We start from the raw sequence: 17,917 nt of genomic DNA on the forward strand, positions 1-17,917 counted from the left end.
AACACAGGCACACTGTAGAACTGTTAGTAGCTGAGAGGAAAACAAGCCTCATAAATGATGGGACAAATATAAATAAAATTTGACTAGAAGTACGTATAGGAATACTTATATAGCAACATCTTTCTTACACTTGACATTTCTACATAAGAGCATCTTTCTGCATTTAACAAACGTAAGTTGATTAACAATATGGCATTGCAGTTGCAGACATTCTTGGCACTACTCTGTAGCTGACAGTGAAGCGAACCACACACAGTGAAGCAGGGGAGAGCACAGCGTTCGCTAATGTTCGTGTTCATCCTGCAGCACCTACTGTGAGAGTTTTCTGAAGTACAAGTTAATTTCCTTTGGAATAGTGAGTGTTCTGCAGAACATAAATGTCTTTAAACGCACTGTTTCCTTTAAGCACACGAAAGCACTTGGAGGCTACAACAACAGAGAAAGAAACAAATCCTAATAATGAAAAGAATGATTATCCAGAAGGGAAGGGGAAGGAATAGAACCGGAGAAAGATAATTCTGTGAGGATGATCAAGAGCTTACTTGCTCTAGGGCAGAGTAACATCAAAATATTCTACATTAATGCCAGCAGGGATATGTTGTGTTGGCTGGCATCTTTACTTACATGGAGCTTCCTGCAAACAGTATGAAATTCTAGAATGACCTAAAGCAGAAAGGGGAAAAAAGTCCACTTACCAATGAGAATTTCTTTTAAAGCATTACTGCGAGGCCCAGCAGGTTATTTCATAGTTCCATTAACTTAATGGTGCTTAAAAAACTTCCCTGCTTCCACTTACATACCTGCCCTCTTTCACCCCACTGTGACCTGTTCCTAAACAGAGGGTTTTTTCCTGGCTCAATGTATTTTTATAGTGTGTGCAGCTTTCCATCTGGGTAGCATATGTATAAAAATAGGCAGGTGTATGTTGTTAGTTTCCTTAAAATCAAGCATCTGCTAAAGGCACTTCTTTGGAGATTGCATCATAGCTAGCAGGAATGTTAAAAACCAATTATCTTTCCATACCACCTTTTCAGTTTATTGCATGGAACCAATCATTTCAAGCAATTTAGAAAACTGATTCAATTCACAAAGTGTGGCCTATGGAGCAATACTTCAAAACGTTTTCCAGCTCCATGTATTGTTCTAGTTTGCTTTTTTGTTTAGAATAAATCTTCCGTGAAGGCTCTGTAGTTCTTATGTAAAAAAAAAACTTCCAAAAGAAGCTCTTGCTAAAATACCTACTTAGTCAATTAACTCTCCTAAATTAGAGGCTTATCAGTTACACCAGAACCAACACACAGACACGTCCTTATCTTTCTTAATGGTGTAAGAATCTTTTTATGAACTTCAGTGACAGCTTTAACTCTGGTCACTGGTGCTATTATTTGTGTTGTATCTTACATACACCTACAATGCAGCTACGTTCTTTATACTTGTTCTTAAAGCCCATTTAAAAAGTCATCTGAAGTTTAGCTTCCATCCTCAAAAAATACCTCAACATGATATTTTATATTACATTTTGTCAGTATCTGAGCACCTTAACTCTTTTCTTTTAGCATTAACTCCAGTAATTTTTCATAGAATTATGATGCCACCAGATGCTCAAAGTACTTTTGAGTATTGCTTCAATTTTGGCCAAGTGTTTTGTGGCAAGGAGTGCCAAGCTGCAGTGTTTAAAACTTTAATCTAGACTTTGTGACCCAATCCTGTTCTATTTTGGGTATAACTGCACTGAATCTTTATGCTTGCTCCTCACTTAATCTAATCAAAGGAAAATCCACCATATTCCTGTAACAAATTCAAATAAACACTACATCTGCATATTCCTAACAGTATGGTCTACAGAATCTACAGAATAAAGTGGAACTTAAATTTTTCATGTTCAAATTCCGTTCATTTTAGAGCTAATTGCAAGCTGTAAACTGGCAGCACAATCTAAATGTTGGGGTTTGATTCAAGCCGGGTTTTAAAGTTTGCACTGACATACATGCTGCTATTCAGTATTTCCAATATTACTTCCAGGCCTCCAACTAGCAGCTTTGATGTCTTCTAAATCCTAGAAAATACACATCTATTGCCATATATAAACGTGTGACCACACTGGTTGCTTTCCATTATTTGTCATTATTCAGCTTTAATTAGAAACAGTCTATCTTCTTAACTGAGAATATTTTTTGCTGAAAAATAGACTTACTTTGTCCATTGACATATAATACAAAATATATTTAATAGAGCTAAATTGCATAATCTTCTATATAAGGGCACAGTCTCTACACTTCCATTAAACTCAGCAGGAGTTCTGTTTCTGCAGAGATGGACATGTCTGGTTCTGGAAAGAAAAATGCTACTTAAAGTAGCACCTAGCCAGGTGTTAAAGATATGATCGGTCAGAAGTGAAAAAAGGCGCTTTTTAGATGAAGGTTTCATTAGAGTTTGACATAAACCATATGTTACCTTTGTAGCCAGACGACACTCCATTACCCTAATATTGTAATGAGAAGTTGCTGCTTTGTTCATTTCAACACAACTGTTAGCAATAACAAACGCTGCTCCACTTGGAAGTCTAACATCAGTTGCCCTCAGAGGACTGAACTTTATCAACTTGGCCTATTGAAAGAAAAATGAATGGTTAGTTTTAATTTAGTACTAGCTAACAGTGCACTTAGTTCTATAAATCAAATGCAAATTTGCATGTTTTTTCTCTTGAGAATCCAGGGACAGTTAAGGCAAGAAAACTGACATGAAACAGTGAGAAAAGAGCTCTAACCTCACTGGCCAAGTTACACATACATTTCAAACCTTCCCCTCGTAGCTGGATTTTAAAATGTTTCCATTAAGTCTTTGGGTTTTTTCAGCATTTCACAGAACCCCACCCAACCTATTTTTCTTGCCTGTTCAAGACAACAGTTTTTCTTTGATCTACAGAAGAGTACCAGGCCTGGCTGAAGCTAATGTGCATGCCACTAGAAACACGGGGCTTCACATTCCCTTTCCCAATGTCCATCTTCCCCTTAGCTTTCTGGCTTTCCACTAAATCAAGATTAGGCCACTGAGGTACAGTACAGTACCAAAATTTTAAGACTGACTGGAGACAGTAATCATGTTACATATGGGCAGTCAAACAGAGAAGTGAAATAAAACTATATAGCAAACTGTAGTTAGTCTCCTTCCTTCTGACATGAGACTGCCTTGCCTCACAGATGCCTTACAATGGCTGCGTAAGATGTTCCCAACATTTGCGACCTTTTCATGGAATAAGCTAGGCATCCATTAATTAAATATTTCAGGATGTAATGTAATCAAGAGATTAAATTCACATCTGGTTTTTCATTGGGATAAATTGTAAATCATGTGCCCTGCTTTGGCTTCTTAGAATAGACTGTAACTCTGCAAGCACGGATGTCTTACTGGTTTTGGCATTGTTCACCCCCAGAGAGTTCCTTGAGCAGCTAGAGTGCTAAATAAACAATGACAAATCCGCTTGTACATTATGTACAGCATGTGTGTTAGTCCCTGCCACTGAGATTCTGGACCACGTCACAAAACTACTATCAAGACAGACAAGCTTGCTTACATTTAAATATACCCTTTAAGAATTGCTACATTAGATCAGAATGTACCACTAAGCTGGTCAAGTGTCCTGTTTCTGACAGAAGCCATAAATGGATATTTAGGGGGAATATAAAAATGGGACAGATACAAAGCAATCTTTTTCTTGAGGTATATTTTTCCAGCTTCCCATAAGTAAAGATTATGGTGGTTACACTCACACTGGAAGAAACATCAGACTTCTGTTTAGCAGCTACAAAGAGGCTAGAACTCTACCAGAGTATCCAGAAAGGTCTTTTTTGAACCCTTTTGCTTTCCATGATATACAGTATTTCCCAATTTAACAATGAATGCTTTTGGGGAAAAAAAACCCAAACTTCCTTGTTTGTTTTTAACAAGCTGTTTGCTAATGTCATTGTGTTTCTATTAGTTCTTCCACTACGAAAAACACTGAATTCTCAATTTACCTTCTCTTGACCATTCAGGGGTTTTATAGAGCTTCAGAATATCACCTGCAACGATACTTGCTTTCCAAGCTGAAAAGTTTTAAATTATTTAGTCAATGCTCATATAAAAAACCAGCTTTGATCAAGCTCAGTGTCCTTGAATGTACTTTTCACATTCTTTTCCTTTTATTTTTCAGATGGGAGGCCAGAAGTAATTCAGCTGCAAGTATACTGGAACAAGGACACTTTCAGGTGTGTTCACAATTTCTTTTCTAACATTTTCTTTGCCTTTTTGATCCCCACCTCGATATATCAGAAAAGCCTCCACTTTATGATCAACTCTGTGTATGCCAGGAAAACACACTGCTTCCTTCAGGTTTTATGTAGCTGTGTGTCTACTATTAACAGTATAAAGTACGAAGGAAAGGTCTAAAGTAGGTACAGGAGATGTGAAACTGAATACAACGTATGTCTCGTGATAGAATTAAATGTTTGGTGTAAATCTGGGAAATAGCTTATTTCATATAAGATCTGGCATTAAGGAATGAAAGCTGTAGATGTTGAATGGCACAGTTATAAGGAAAGTAAGTAAATGTTGTCATGAAACGCTACACTGATTTCAATACAATTATTTTGGCAAGTTTTAGGTTTGAACAGTCACAGTCCTGTGCACCTTCTGGGACAGTGGATGAACTCCATGGTAAATTCCACTGCAAGCACTCATGCATAACTTGGCAGGTCCTGTTTATCATTGCTAGTCCACCTTCTGTCACCACGTTTAAGACAGCTAAATGCCTTCTACATCAGAATCCAGCCACAGAATTGTCTGGAATTAGCAAAACTGGGGAAAAAAAATCCCCATTGTCTTTGCAACTGAACCTGGCAAAACTTCCTAGAACTTCTTGGTTATAAGACATTTCAAGAAAGCATTTTTGTAATAATTATCCCATTTGCACTGAATACAAGACATACCGACCATTCAGACTTCATTACATCTCAAACATTCTAAGTTCAGTGATCAATCAGCCAAATAGTGTGGAGCCTAGTGGTCTTCTTGAGTACAGCTTTCCCCACAGCTTTTCTTTCCTCCTTCTTGTCTTTTTTCATTTTCATCACCTTACTCTCTCAAACTTGTCATATTCCATTGTACACAAGTTTATACAATTCCTGTTTCATTCACATACCAATACTGAGGTATTCCAGTTTCTTGTCTTTCTGCCAGATACATATGACGGTATTTTTGTGAACATAAATTAATATTACGTTGTTAGTTTAGATTACAAAGATCCACATACAGTTCCTTCTTCTGCCAGGAAAGAGATTGACTGGTCCATTCCTCCACCTTCTGTGCCAATATAACGTTCACTCTTTGTGCAAATTTCTGCAAGTTCCACCTGAAAAAAAAAACATTAACATAAACCTTCAGCCAAGGTTAAAGATGGTATTTTTATACTGCTTACATATGAACTAGTGAGAAAACAAAGGAGATGATGATACAGCTCTGAAACCACTGTCTCCCACACACCAACTAGTGTAAGCTGGTATCAACCAGGATGCCACATGGCCCCTTTTTCCTTTTGTTGTGAAGCAAAAAAGAATTCACTATTCAGCCTGCACTGGACCCACCATAGCCAGATGCTTTTCAGGGGATCTCTGTTTAGACGCTGAACTCTTGCAGCTGTCCTCTTCCCACCTTCCTCATTCCCTTCACACCCTTCCATCCCAATAGCCATTATTTTGTTGATGTATTAGTTGAATCCATCTATATATGCACCTTGGTAGCTTACAGAATAACAACAAGTTGTTAACATTTTACTGTTTAACTGCACTGGCTCCATAATCAGAATTCACCTATTAAACCTAACTCAGAAACCCTTTCTCAATATAAATACTCTAATCAGTGGTGCTTGTCATTTCTGCTTGAGATATCGTACTCTGCTTACACTGTTTATCTGAACTAATTTGTAACTAGATGTGATTTGAATTCTTTTGTGACATTTTAGGCATATCTTTGTGCATTCTGATATCAGCAGGTCAGAGGATACTATGGGAGGGTGGAATATCACTATGTAACTGTCAAAACCAATAATTTACAGTAATGCTTTCAGCCATCAAGCCATGTCAAAACATACACAAGAGAAGCCTTGGAAAATGGTCAAAGAACACAGGCTAGTAAAAAAAAAAAGTCAAAAGGAAAGCATCCGTGTCCACCTACTGTGACCCCTACTATTTTTTATAAGACAAGGTAACCACAGGCAAGATGGGAGAAGTACTTTAGAAAAGCCATAGTCCTGGTGTCTGGTGGCGAAGTCAGATTCAGATTCCACACTTAAGGATGTAGCATCAGAGGACTGAAACAAACTAACCAGCAAGACAGGGACATTAGCCAGCACACAGCTGTAAAAGGCAGCAGACAGAGGCAGTAAATCACCATGCTAAGAGAGAGGTATGTGCAGGGTGCCTGCCTGCTTCCTCCTCAATTTCTGTAATGGCACCACAGGCAAAGCTGTAAAATTGGTGCTTAGATCAATATAATCAGGCTGAACTGTTTGCAAATGCACTAACAACCAATTTACTCAGCTCACAATGCATTTAAAGCCAATAAGCCTCAGGCTGATAACCAGACATTACCAAAAGAACATTAACAAAGTTACTCCAAAACTATGCAGACTGGATCTCTTTGAATCAAACATGGTAAATGACCACTCCCAAGAAAAAGACCGTTAATGAGAGAACACAGAAAGTACAATCAGCAAAAGGACTCTCCCTTTCTGCACTGCTTTCCCTTTGTGCATTTTAAAGATGAGCTGAAATAGAGATAAAGCTTCTTTTATTTTTTCTTGAGAAAATACAGGAACATCACACATTTTGGTGTTCCTTCTTTTGAATAAAAACCATCTCCTAGTGCCTGACTTTCCCTGAAGATCAGGTTCACCAAAATTCATTTTTCTTCCTTTGCCCCATGTCCACTCCAAGCAGTCCGATTTCCAATTTGAACCTTAGGCCTCTTGGTCCCGTGTTTAACGTCCAATCACCGTATGTCCCTGCTCCATTACAAGCTGAAAATGATTCTGAATGAAATGCTAATGAATGTAGTGATGCCTTTCTTTCACCCATTTAATGCTAAATACTCAGCAACAGCTCCAAAGAAGAGAAAGCACAAACCTCCACACCTCCTTTCTACATGTGAAGGCGTTACTATTTACAAACATCTGTTGCTGGGATGTGGAAGTGCTGGCATGTTTCACCCAGTTCTGCTGAACCTGCCTTTCACCCCTCAGAGAACAGAGCAATACCACATCCCTGACTTTTGTATCCATTGGCAGAAGACATCAGACTGGAGTTCATGAATATTACTCACTGGCAGCAGCAGAAACTTCTCTACACTGACTGAGAAGACTATGCCAGCACACTGGTCATGCACACTTAAATAGGAGCTGTGGCTGTGCAAACCTGGCCCGAAGTACAGTTCCTGAGGTACTCACAGTGTATACCGCACTCCTGGACACAGATGCCTGAGGTATTACTTCATCTGCAATGGCCAGATAAAGCTTTGCAAAGTCCGAAATCAAGCATTTCACCCTTCACTTAGTCTGGCTGCATGTCATCTCCATATACACATCAGCTACCACTTGACTGCTTAAATCGTTGAGATTTTATGATCCTGGGCTTATTAAATAAATATCAGGAGAAGTCTTGCAGAGGAGGAATGTTAACAATTAGGACAGTGCCACTCCCCAGTCCCTTTACATGGTGTGGTGAATTGTGCCTGGTTAAGCACTGGGCCTCGCTGCGTCCCAGCTCACCAGCCGTCCAGCTGCGTATGCTGGGCTAACAGCGCTGTTCGAGCTTGAGCAACTTTTGTTTTGAAACTTAGCAAGGATTGGCAGGACCACCAAGTAGTAACTGGCAAGGGTTGAGAAGAGCCCTCTCCACAAGACAGCCCAAGGCATCCCTGAAACATTATTTGGTTTCTAATTTAAACAGGCCCTGGCTGACACAGGCTGGCCTTCCAATACTAGGATTAGAAGCATGTGAATGGAGAGGAAATCGTCATCTGTATAGCAAGCAGTTTCTACTTACTATTGAGACAAATGGGCAGATGTTTGCCTTTTTGCTAAAACGAGTGAAAGGGCAAAGTTCAGAGGAACTGAATTGTAGCACTGGAAACTAATGTGAAGACTAAACTGGAGAGCATTGTGTACGTATCTCGTACTCGGAAAAGGATGGTCCTGTGACTGAAACAGTGAACCGAATTGAATCCATTTCTAGCTCTACATTGTTTCCTGTGATTCTGGGAAATTCCCTTTAATTCACCATGGCTCCATTTCCTCAGTAAAATGAGTATCCTCCCCCTCTGTAATTATTAATTCCTACTTGGGGTTCTTAGAAGACAGTGCTATAAATATGTGTGACTTCATTACTCGGGACGGGAAAAAACTTACTTTGCTACACAAGTTCTCTGACTTTAGGCTTTCACAGAAAATATCTGTAAGGAAGAAAACTGTTAGAACCATGTAGGCAAAGGAAGTAACTTCTGCCTATTCCAGAGAAACGCCTTATTTCCGTTCAGCTTGCAACACTCAGAAGCTCTTTAGGGCAGGGACTGTTTGAATCATCTGTTATTTATCTCGATCCCTAGTGTATGTCTCACCTGTAAAAATACAGAGCTTCCCAGAGCCCAGATTTCACTGCACAATTTGGCAACATCTCAAATGTATGTCTAAACGATTCCTACATCCCCACCTTCCTCCTGGCTGCACTGCAGTTCCTGCAGCAAAGTAACTTCGAGCATTCTCACAGCCACATTTAGGGGGACCATGCTGCAGGAGATACAGCACCTGCCAGGCAGGCAGGTCAGAGGGGGCCAGCCCCTCCTTGGTAGGGTCCAAAGTAAACTGTTATGCATATCAAATAAACAATGTCACCCCTACTGAGTTCTTCTGCAGGAGCCTTAAACAGGCTTTCTTGTACAGCTAGGTGAAAATAGACATTTGCTCTTCATGAAGCACCATGAGAAATATGTAGCAAGAATAAACCCCATGTGCACACAGACTACACTTCATCCCATGTACTCCGATCTGTGGAGAGATCACTTCAAGCCAACCACAAAATATAACTAGTTCTTCACACCCAAGATTCATCAGCATGTTTTTCCATCCCTAAAGCAGTATTTCAGAAATGCTAATAAATCATAATTTAAACATACTTTAAAAGCATTCCTATAAGGCTGCTGTTACCTTCAATTTAGAGATAGCACAGATATCTACATGATTTGTTCAAAGTCACATGAATTAGTCATAAAGCTGAACTGAGAATTCAGAATCCTCCCTATTTCCCATATTGAGGCTTATTTCTCTAAAGAATATTTGGTCTCAGGGAAACCTTTGCAGGGAGAGTTTAAGGTCTTTTTAAGATGATGGTAATGAAAAGTGGAAACAAAAAGATACTAAAATCAAAGTAAAAATGGGTCTGAACAGTAGCATTATGACTCCGGAAAAAAATTACTTAACCAGATGAAGCACAAATTTCCTTATCCTACTGTTCTGTGATCCACATATGCTGCTGCCCTCTGCATTTCTATATTATTGTTTCACAAAGTTGTTCCAACAGGACTGGCTAGATCAGGTCATCGTTTGTTAATAAAAACTATCATGTAGACAGTAAGTCCAGAGCTGTCACCTACACTATTAAGTAATCAAAGTTATGTATTTAATGTAGTTATTAAAAAAGTAAAGCTCAAACATCAGGAGATGTTTCCTTGGATTTTGCCCACCCTGGCAAAAAAATAAACCCTACCCAAGAAGGGAAGTGCATATAATGCCTGTTAGTAAGGGGGTGTCACCTAGCTAAAATTTATTAAAAGACTTGGGTTAGAATAAAAATATAGATTAAGATAAAAGCAGCCTTTGTGGGTCAGACCAATGCAAATTCTAGTTCTGCATCTTGTACCTGAAAGTGGGCTTAGTATGGACCAAAGGACAAGTATTCGGGGTATTTCCCCAGAACGTTATTTTTTGATAAAAGAGCTTTCCTGAGCTGAATGCAAATTTTGCACACTTAGTTCTCAACAATGGATTTCTTATGTATGAACTTGTCCAGACTCCCTTTCAACTCATTCAAACTTTTAACGAGTAGAACATCCAGCAATAAGGACTTCTACAACTCATCAGGTGAAGAATCATCTCCTTTTGTTGATTACTACCATGCACCTGACTAGCTTCATTTAATACTTTTTAGTTTTTATAATGTGAGGGCAATGAAGAATTGATTCCTATCCACTCCATCCACTCCATTCATCATTTTATGAGCCGCTATCACTTCCTCCTTCAAGTGCCTTTTTCCAAAGAGTCCTAGCTGACTTATAGAGGTCATTCTGTACCTTTGATCATCCACATGGCTTTTCCCTGAATCTTTCCCAGTTTAACTATCTCGGTTGATCAGAAAGAAGAGAGGCAGACTTACATCCTTTCTTAAAACTACCTTAGAGAAAATGTCACTGTATCTTTTGCTATTTTTATGTGGCAAATGAGCCACATAAAATGTGTGTTAATTAGTGTTGATATAGACATATGGTGATGACATCTCAACCAGTTCAGCACTAGTATTCCATGTGTTTCATTGAGGTTACCGTCCTGACACCACATTCAGTCAACAGGAAAGATTACGTGACCATGTTGGCCACCCTTGTGCAAAGTCCCTTTGTTTAAACCTGCTTTGCAGTGGCATGGCTAAAACAAACTGTTCCTTTCTGCTGACTGTAGTGAGGTCTGCAAACATAAGCAATAGTAAGCAGAGAAGCTGGGATGGAAAGTTAAGTATCTAAACCTAATCTAGCAATACCCTGAGCTATTTTGTACAATTAATCAGTTCAGCCTCTGAACATGGGAGAGGGACAAGCTTAACATGACAGCAGTAGTAGCTGGTAGGTGAGTTAAACCTTGATGTCTCTCTGGTGATCTGTCAAGAAATACTAAATATTGCAGCTCTTGAATGCCATACCCAATATGATACGTACAAATGCAAACAGTACTTTTATAGCTGTTGGCAAGTACACAGGCCAGGTTGGCTGTGCTTCACTGGGACATATTCAGTATCAGTAAGTTGCATGATTAGGGGTTTTTGTTGTTTATCCAGCAAGAGAAGATGCAACACATTAAATGAGAGTATCTGTAATGAAAACAATACAAAGCATCAACATTAGGAGTAAAATCTCAGTGCATACAATTCACTCACATGCCCTATAAGCAATGAAGCATTAAGAAATTTATGTGAAGTAATTGATTAAGGAAGCTGCTGTCTCTCAAAATTTCAAAACAGAACTCTCAGGTTTAGGTAATTTTAGTTGGAGCATTTGGAAAAATCTGAAGCAATGTACAAAATGGTTTTGTTTTCAGACTGCTCCTTGTCAGAAGTTTGATTCTGAATGTACCCTATTGCAGGAGGCAGCACCTACCAGTTTTTCTACCAGGGAACAGGCCCCCATGTGCAGACCTAGGCTAGCCTTTGATCTAAGAGCTCTACTAACTACCTCTGCTTTTTGTTTGAAGCAATTTAAGGTTCTTCCTGATAAGGAGCAAGTCAATCTTGGGTTACAAAGAAAGAAATTACTACCACTTAAATCTGTTTTATCTTTGAGCCACAAGATTTCCTATCCAGCATGCAGAAAGTCTAATCTGGGAAATCATATTAGTGGAGATACAATTTAGTCTGACAAAGAAGGGTTGTGATGTTTTATTATTAGTTGCCTTATGTGTAGTTATTCTAGATGGAGAGATTTCTTGTAATATGAACTCATCAATAGCTCTGCATCAAGTTACCTTGTTTGGGATTTTTAATGGAAAAAGTGGGTTTTCAGAAAATTGATACTTTTCACTAGTATGTATTGTTTTTCTGCTTGTTTATGCTTCAATATGAAATGTCTAAAATTCAGGCTGTGATTTTCAACCAAGTATTTTTGGCTTTCCAAAAATGTTGAAGAACTGATAAAAGAATATTTTTCTGACTGTTTCCAGGCACAATCCAGGATTCTGTTAAATTGGCCATCTATACCCTAATACTTCAGCAGCATGATAAATTATGAACCGCCCAATACAGGTCTGATTCTCTGTTGCCCCATCATTTATTTCAGTTTCTCTCTGTTTAATGGTATTGAAAATGAATATGAAGGCCTAAATGTACAAAGGTATTTAGGTATCTGAGGAATAATGACAGTGAACAGATGATCAGTTACTTACAAAAAAAAATCCTAAAAATGTAAACCTGAAGATTTATCTGAGTGAGAACAGATAAAGGAGTTTCACCTTTAATAGTCCCCTTGCTCACTAAGAGGCCAAGGGCCAACTGTTCTGATTTTCACTCCTGCAATGGGTCTGGACAGTATGTAAACTGTGACAGAATTTGTCCCTATATAACTGTCACTGTCAATATATTCTGTCCCAGTGATCAATCCCTTTCAATCTCACACAGACCTTTAAAGAAGTAAACTTGTGTAAGATTAAACCCCTTAAAAGAGTAAGACAATTAGTGAGTAGGAGACAGGCAAATATCTGTTAGTAAAACAGAATTAGTGTTGCTTAGTACTTTTTTGGAACAGTTCACCCTGCATTACCCAGTAACTTGATATATACAAATCTGTAATGACAGCAGCCAAAATAAAGCAACCTTCTCTATAAAATGATAGTATTAAATTACATCGGCCTTGGTGGTTTTATGTAAGCTCATCTGGGCCCAAGTTAAACATGCTATATTTTCTGTATGGAATAATGCAGAAGTAGTGGGAGCTAATCTTTAAAATAAAAAAAAACAACACAATTTTCTTCCTGTTTTAAGTTTTGTTGTTTGTGAAGGGAAGCTCCATGAAGAAAACATATTTGTAAATACAAACTAATTTTAGACTGTCATTTTCAGTGCTCCAAAAGTCTCTTCAGTATGCAAATTTAAGTAACTGGAGTAGTTAAATATCTACTGAGCCGTAAGTCCTATGCATACGTTCACTCTACAGCAACACAGTAATGGTTCCCAGTGCACATTCATGAACATTCTGGCCAGTTTAGTCTAAAAAGTCAGGTTCAGTCTACTGTTTCCCTTTACAACAAATAATGTTGGTCATTTTATGGCAAATTTAGTGTAGATTTTCTACGAAATTCTACAGGGTTTGGTTCACAGCACACAGGGAAGAAACATTTATAGATAAGGATGTGCATTTGACATTCAGAAGAAAACATTCTCCATCACTTAGGGAATATTTAGAGTCTAGTTAGATGGTAATTTTTTTTTTCAATTTGTGCACATTTTATACATATGTATAGACATGCAAAAATAACTTCTGAACTATAAGGCACTGTGTTTTATTTATTAAAGTATAAAATGATGCCCAAATTTTGAGGTTATTTTTTACCACCAGGAATGTCCTTATTTTTAATATCTGGTCTTGACTAGGAATAGACTGCTGGAAGTTGCCATCTGCTTCCAGTTTGCATACAAAATCCCAATTAGCTGAACTTCATATATGTTTTGCAAGGTAATTATGCTTACTTTTTTCCAAAATGGGAAAATATTTGTCAGATAGTATCTGGATGTCCTCATAAGCACAGCAATCTTAGCTTGACTTTGTCTGCCCTCTAACATGTTCAAATAGAAGGTTATCAATTTGGTTGATGAGAGATTATGGTCTTTGATTACCACTGCTCCAAAGTACTCTGTTTCTTCTTGATTACAAACACACAGAGTCAAATTTACCAAGTTAAAACCCCCTGGGTTTTAATTCCACAGGGAGAAAGGAACTTTAACATTTCTCAATATTAACAGTACTTTAACGTACAGTATCTATGTACCAATTTTTGTGTAAGCAGTTTGAGTTTCGCACATACATAACCTGAGCATGCATCTATCAAACATTTTTGATGCAGCAATATTATAAAACAATCCTAACTTGCATTACCAGCATGCACTGTTAATTTCAATGTCATACTATCATTATGAATACTCACAGATTTTCTTGCCGGAAAGCTAGATATTAAAGTCCTACTACACAGCAGAAAAATTATTAGAAAATGGTAAAGTATTCAATTAAAGTTCTTTCCTTATTATATACAGGCTTCAGCTGAAAGGGCCCCAGTTAGCCTATCTGTTCTCCCACTGAAATCAGTGACATTACCAGGTACCGTAACTGTTTAAATGTTTAAATCATAGAATCATAGAATAGTTAGAGTTGGAAAGGACCTTAAGATCATCTAGTTCCAAATCTCACACTCAAATTCATTTGAGCCATATTCTGAGAAAATTGAAGCCAATGGACACTCTGCCATTACAGATTAGATTTGGCTCCTTTATCATTCTGCCTAAGATTTTTTCTTAGTCTAGATAGAGCCAAATATAATTCAACTTCCTATTCACATTAAATTAAATAAACCTTATTAGCCTTTGATCTATTTTTCCCAGTGTGTGCACAGTTGCCTTTGAGCAACAGAAAAAAAAGTTAGGGTGGCTGGAGATAACTTAGTACCACAAGATTTAACATTTGGACAGCAACACTATCATCACATCTTTCAAGTAAATCTAGTTATTCAAAAGTACTAAGTGATTTTCTGTACTCATTAATTCCTACCATGAAACACAAAGCTGGGACAATTTAGAACATTATTATATTTCCTTTACAAAATGTATCTTCTCCTGATGAAAAGTTCTACAAAAGATTGATTTTGTAACAGCAAAATAAAAAATCATTTTAAAATCAAAAGCTAATACTCAGCATTGCTGTTCTTTGAGTGGTGCCAACACAGTGTTAGACTGGCATCCACTCTGGAGGAGAAAAATGGATTCTTTTTAAAGACTGCATTCTAAATTTTCCATCTTGTTACTTGAATGCTATTGCACTGCTGCAACTAGTTAGCACTGCACATCTGGCTGAATTGTCTTGGACTGGTATTTTCCCTAAACTATTGTGTATGTGTGTGATGGGTTTTTAGAAAAAAAGACTGTATGCACACTGAAACAATGCCCCATTGCAGGCTGCTGCACACAGCAATTAGTGAGAGCACAGTTTTTTTCCTGATTTTGTTTTCAACATCAAAAAAGATACTATTTTTAAAGTAAGCCACCAAGAAATTCTAGCTATCCTTTTACAATATTGTTCATTTTTATTGGTTTTGGCTCTTAATCTCATAGGCCCGAACTTCACACTGGAAGTGTTATCTCATAAAAGCTCTGAATTTCAGAAACTTGTACTCTACAGCTACTATTTTAAACTTACATTTATCAGGAAAAAGAGCATATAACTAAAATATTCTCATAAAAATAGTTTCACAGAAACAAAACAGATAAATGTTCTATTCAGTGAAAGGTCATTTTTTCATAACTTTGGCTACAGAAGCCCTACAATTCAGCCAAATTTGATTCCAGAGCCAAAAGTTTGTGTCTTGCTGCTACAAACCATCACATTAAGATTTTGCAAAGTCCATCAGACTAATGAGGGGCATCTCTTTTCTCATAAAATTGCCACTATGACCAAATATTGTTACTTATAAATACCACCATGTGCAGTTTTTGCAACACTAAAACATTTCGGGAAGAAAAAAGGCAGAGGGGTGACGTAAAGCGGTATTTCTTTCTTAAGAATAAACACATAAATATTCAGAGCCCTAAAAATGCAAGGTCCTGATTTGCTTTCTAGTAGAAAGGATCTGGAAAGTCCCTATTTCTAGTCAGCTAAGAATTCCCCTGCCATGCGGGAGCTCCCAGCTGATACACGGCCAGCATTACTGGATCCTGCACAGATACCATTTGACACCAGCACAGGATGCATTAGGAGCTGCAAAGAAGTGGCCAGAGCACGTTTTATACTTCTGAGGCCTCACATGCCTAGATTGTTCTAATTTATACTCAGACTAGCACTGCCTTATCCGAGGCAGTTCTGCAAGGCTAAGCATAAATTCAGTGCAACAGAGAATCTGGATTTAGCTAGATGTAAGAGGTCTCTAATGCTAAATCATAAATTAGCCAAGAACACTGAACTTGGTTTTACTGTCCTGTAAGATTTGGGGAAATTTAAGAGCCTGGACAAAAGTAATTGCTCTTCGGAGCTGTCATTCTTTGTCTTAACTACCGCGAACAGGTCTCTCCATCTGTGCAAGCACACAAATCCTCGGGTGTGTTCTTACCAGCTCCTACATTGGCTATTGGAAATTCTCATCTGTACATTAATTGCTCTTTTTTTTTTTTCACAAGTGCAAAATATTTGGCTGCAGACAGCAGGATTTCCTGACACAAATGTGCAACTGTGTCTCTTGTATTTGTCCGGGTATATTTGAGACACAAGATTAACTTTCAGCACATTTCAACCAGCAAGCAAAAGAGATTTTGGGCTGATTGAACAGGACACATGAGAAGGAAAGACATTCAGTGGAGTCTCTGTCTTCCTTCTGTTCCTCCACAAGTTTCTATGAAAATGCCAAAAGGAGTTTTGCACCTTTCTTTAAACAGGTCTGGCATAATGCTGGCCAGCACTCCCAAGCCATGTGTATATTCAGCTCAAGATACATGCTGTATCACTTATTCTCTGAAGAAAGCTGTGCAGCACTTCTTGGAATAATGAAAACCTGGCTTCTGGTTTTCCAAATACAGATTTCTACTATCTAGTAAAATTTGGGCTTTCTGACCTCTATCAGTTTTAAGTATCTTGCAGATACCCAGTTTCTGATCACATGCACTCCAGTGATTTGGATCAGTAGTTCTCAAGCTTAGCTCATTTGGTTACCACCATCAGAGATGGTGGTGACCTGTGGTAAGATCATCCGTGCAGAACCAGACACTTCTTGCCAGGCCAGGTACACATGTATAAAAAAGCACATCTGCCACTTCCAACCATCTTACTGCAAAGCCTCATTCATCAAAGTGGGATCCTCCACTCCATGTTTTAATCTACCATTGCACTATATGTCTCACCTCACAAACTAGAGCCTCTGTTAAGTGTCCAGTCCCTTACTTACCTTGTGATCATGTACCACACCAACACAAAGCAGTGTGACGGTGACTGTAGCCACATCCCCCTACATAAAAATGGTGCCCTGCCTCACCAGCCCTGCTTCCTTCTGTCTTAACCCTGCTTGGTAACTTCCTGAAGCAAGCACTGTGAGCTGCACAATGTGAGATGGAGCACTTACTCATGAGCGGATTGCTGCAGCTACATAGAGAAGCAAGTCACAAACTGATCAGCAAAAACTTTCTGTGTGGATCTGTTTACCTCATTGCTCAGATAAGTGCTTGTATACAAGCCCAGTTAACAGCTGCCATCATCATGTACCACTTTAAGTTGGCCTTCTACCACAACTGGGGAATGTCTGCCTTAAACAATAGGCACAAGTATGTGTAACAGTCCTATTTAGATCTGTTCTTTTCTCTTCCTGACAGTGTTCTAATTTAAGATCCTAGTTTCACTTAACCAGATATTTTTACTGGAGAGAACTTCACTCCCATGTGGCACCTTCAAGGACCATGACTCCTCCAGAAATTTGTATTACACAAGCCAAATTCTCCTCACAGTTGTACTGCTAACAGGTCACATACTTGGGGTCTGTGTTTAGACTAATGTTTGTTTAAAAAAGTGAGGAATACATTTTGGATTGTAAATATGTTCATCCAGAAAAAAAAAAAAAACACAACAAAAAGTGAAGAGAATAAGGAGAGTCAGATGGAAGAATTTTAACTCTACTTTGTGCTGATTATATAATTTATCAAGAAATTGCTCCACAGGCCTCCAGCAGATGCTCTGCTGTTAAAGCCATGAAAAGTCATTCAGGGAGAGGGTAAAGGCCTCGGGGGTGTGGTCCACATGCTTCAGCACATATATCCTCAGTCCTGGCCTGCAAGATAGCACATCTGGTCTAGGCATGGACCTGATGGTTGGCCAAAATACAGGCTTA

At 38.4% G+C, this 17,917-nt stretch overlaps 1 protein-coding gene and 1 long non-coding RNA gene across 2 annotated transcripts in view; one reads left to right on the forward strand and one right to left on the reverse strand.

Moving 5' to 3' along the window:
- Window positions 1-17,917, forward strand: part of LOC133265956 (uncharacterized) — a 119,662-nt gene that overhangs the window by 98,544 nt on the left and 3,201 nt on the right. The window contains exon 5 of the long non-coding RNA XR_009742195.1: window positions 4,193-4,247. This is a non-coding gene — a long non-coding RNA (uncharacterized LOC133265956). The remainder of the gene's footprint in view (window positions 1-4,192; window positions 4,248-17,917) is intronic.
- GALK2 (galactokinase 2) overlaps window positions 1-17,917 on the reverse strand; it is a 49,145-nt gene that overhangs the window by 18,430 nt on the left and 12,798 nt on the right. Inside the window, exons 6-7 of the mRNA XM_061446896.1 lie at window positions 5,291-5,389; window positions 2,455-2,607 (exon numbers count right to left, since the gene is read on the reverse strand). Of these exons, the coding sequence (XP_061302880.1) occupies window positions 2,455-2,607; window positions 5,291-5,389 (252 nt within the window). The remainder of the gene's footprint in view (window positions 1-2,454; window positions 2,608-5,290; window positions 5,390-17,917) is intronic.

The sequence above is a fragment of the Pezoporus flaviventris genome, unplaced genomic scaffold, assembly GCF_033815535.1.
Source record: "Pezoporus flaviventris isolate CSIRO_AGI_PZ_B2104156 unplaced genomic scaffold, CSIRO_AGI_Pfla_v1 ptg000006l, whole genome shotgun sequence".
Lineage (NCBI taxonomy): Eukaryota > Metazoa > Chordata > Aves > Psittaciformes > Psittacidae > Pezoporus > Pezoporus flaviventris.